At 50.0% G+C, this 2,500-nt stretch overlaps 1 protein-coding gene across 2 annotated transcripts in view; it reads right to left on the reverse strand.

Annotated features, from left to right (window-relative positions):
• The window catches only part of LOC113828032 (gamma-butyrobetaine dioxygenase), a 3,631-nt gene that overhangs the window by 748 nt on the left and 383 nt on the right, over positions 1-2,500 (reverse strand). The window contains exons 2-10 of one of the 2 annotated variants that reach the window (XM_027380974.2): positions 2,384-2,451; positions 2,022-2,118; positions 1,723-1,916; positions 1,472-1,603; positions 1,172-1,365; positions 955-1,060; positions 621-835; positions 353-513; positions 1-183 (exon numbers count right to left, since the gene is read on the reverse strand). The exon at positions 1-183 is cut by the window's left edge and continues 748 nt beyond it. In XM_027380974.2, coding sequence (XP_027236775.2) covers positions 23-183; positions 353-513; positions 621-835; positions 955-1,060; positions 1,172-1,365; positions 1,472-1,603; positions 1,723-1,916; positions 2,022-2,118; positions 2,384-2,451 — 1,328 coding nt within the window. In that variant the 3' untranslated portion in view covers positions 1-22. The remainder of the gene's footprint in view (positions 184-352; positions 514-620; positions 836-954; positions 1,061-1,171; positions 1,366-1,471; positions 1,604-1,722; positions 1,917-2,021; positions 2,119-2,383; positions 2,452-2,500) is intronic. The other variant, XM_027380975.2, reaches the window with a different exon arrangement.

Raw genomic sequence — 2,500 nt, forward strand, 5'->3', positions numbered from 1 at the left:
AGGTTTCCGGGAGCGGCGGTACTTATTTCCGATCATTTGCGCCGAGTTTCTCCTGCAGGCGACGCCGACGGCAGCGAGCCTCGTCCCAGTCCAGGTAGGAGGACTCGATGTGGCGCTCGCTCAAGGCCTCGTAGCCCTCGCGCCCGTGGAGGCAGCGCACGTTGTCCAGGGTCATTATGTCACCTGAGGAGGGAATTCATGGTCCTTTGAGAATTCACTAGAGTCAATTGCACAGGAAGTATATCTATGATACCAGTTAACAGGTCTTACCCCGCAGCATTCGAGACAAATCATGAATAAATCTCTTGTTTGGCGCACCCTACTGATGTACGCATGGGAAATCGGCTCTCACCTGAGTCCATCTTGAACACGAGGGAGTTGTCGTACAAGATGTCGTTGAAGAGCTTCATGGCTGCGTAGAAGCTCTTGACCTTGTGGGCAGGAAGGTCAAGGAAGGAGTCCCGGACGGCGTTGTTGAGGGACACGCGGCACACGTCGTTGTTGCTGTCAAGTCTGGAGGGGAAAATCATGCTTAAAAAATGGAAATATACTTTTCGAATTTATGAGGTTCGACCCAAAGGTAATGCAAACAAATCCCTGGCAGATGGCTACAAACTTACGTGAGGATGGGATGCCTGGAGATCTTGTAGAACTCGGGCATCTCCCAGCTGTAGTTGGCACGACCCTTGTCCCAGAAGTAGGCGTCGGTGGCGGTGAGGACGTGGAAGGCGTCCGGGTTGCTCTTGCGGAGGATCTCCGCCGCCAGCAGGCCGTCGGCGATGACGCTCTCCCCACCGGTGCCGATGTGCTGCTTCAGGCAATGGATGAAGATGATCTGCAATAATCATTTTCTTGAGTCAGTATCTCTCTCGCCTCGCACTGCTAGAATCAATTGACAAAAAGATAGATAGACGAGGAAAGAAAGATAGGCGAGGAGGACAATGGGTCACTCACCCCGGGCATGTGCTCGTACTGGGCGAGGTCGTTGTGCATCCCGAGCTTGGCGTTGGTGAAGGCCACGTTGTTGGATTCGGGCCGGTTGATGACGGGGGAGTGCGGCCTGCAACATTTTGCATTTAATGAAAAACCGACTGACTGCGCAGAATCAACCATCGGCAGATATTCCATCCTTATATCATCAATCAGGAACAAAGATGCATCGAGAACTTACCCGTAGTGGGAGGGCTTCACGTAGGCAATGTGCTCGATGAGTTCGGGTCCGGCGATGTCTCTGTCGGGGGCGTTCTTGACCATCGCCGAGCCCTTCTTCTCCATCGTGATGAGCCAGTCCAGCAGCACCTTGTCGTCCTTCATCATGCGCTCATAATCATATTCAGGAAGCCTATGATCTGCTCCCCAAGGTTCCTGAACAAGGGATAGAGCAACATTTATCAATATCAAAACGTATCAAACATAATCTTATAGTGTCATGATATTTCGGATACTTGAGAAATAACGGAGCTGCAGTTACCCTTGTGTACGCGAACTGATGTCGCCGTCTGGTGCGGGAGGTCGGCGTGAAGGCGCGATCGTACAGCCACTCGCCCGTGAACTCGCTATAATGCCCGTCTGTCCACTCCACTGTCACGCCTCGCTCGCTCTCCTGTGAAGTGGAAGCGGTTTCCATAACTCGTCTTTCTACCACTCAACTACTGAATACTCATCTCCGCATTCCTCAAATCAACGTGTCTCAATGAGCATCTGCCATTCGATCAGACTTACGGATATGAGCGCAGGCTTCACATTCAAGTCGAGGTCCTGCATGAGGAGCTTCCTGCCCAGAGCTCCTTCGCTGAAGCACTGGGCGCACTGGCAGTTGTCCCTCAGCCACACGTAAGGCAGGTCGCTGCTCGTGCCGTCGCCGAACACGAGGTGCAGAGAGTCGCTCGTCCGGGTGGCGGACATCACGGCGTTAGCTGGAGGGGGATCTTCGGCGTTAGAATATTTGTCGAGATTCGGTCTTATGGCCTTTGGTATATGGCGTTCTAAATATAAAGGGAATAATGTGTATGGTTCATTACCTGGTGTTTGTGACATCTTGGTCCGTGCTTGTTGCTGTGCCGCAGCTGCAAGGCTCAGACACCGGCGGTTTGTACACGTGTTGCAGCTTTGTCGCACCTGCAATAAGGTAATGGTCCCATGTTAGACCACGGCATTTATTTTCTATTCTACTTATTTCTTCATTGATATTAGCTGCGATCTTTCATTTACTCGACAAGTCAGAGGAAATAAGTTATAATGCATAAAACGTGAACTGACAGCTTAATTAAGTAAATCAGTAATTAGCAAGTGAGTTGAAAAAAAAAAATCTATGGTATTTAGCTACATACAAAATAGCTGAGAGAGAAAAAAAGTATTAGTAAAATAACACATTTGTTATAACCTGGCGATGGTATGTTCGTTCTTCGTTCTTGCATCTTCTTTCTTCGTTCTTCTTGATGAACAACAAATCTGTCATAATAAAACCATCGAGGGGATTAGGCAGGTTGCCCGCCAGAGC

Source organism: Penaeus vannamei, chromosome 17 (genome assembly GCF_042767895.1).
Source record: "Penaeus vannamei isolate JL-2024 chromosome 17, ASM4276789v1, whole genome shotgun sequence".
In the NCBI taxonomy this organism is placed as follows: Eukaryota; Metazoa; Arthropoda; class Malacostraca; order Decapoda; family Penaeidae; genus Penaeus; species Penaeus vannamei.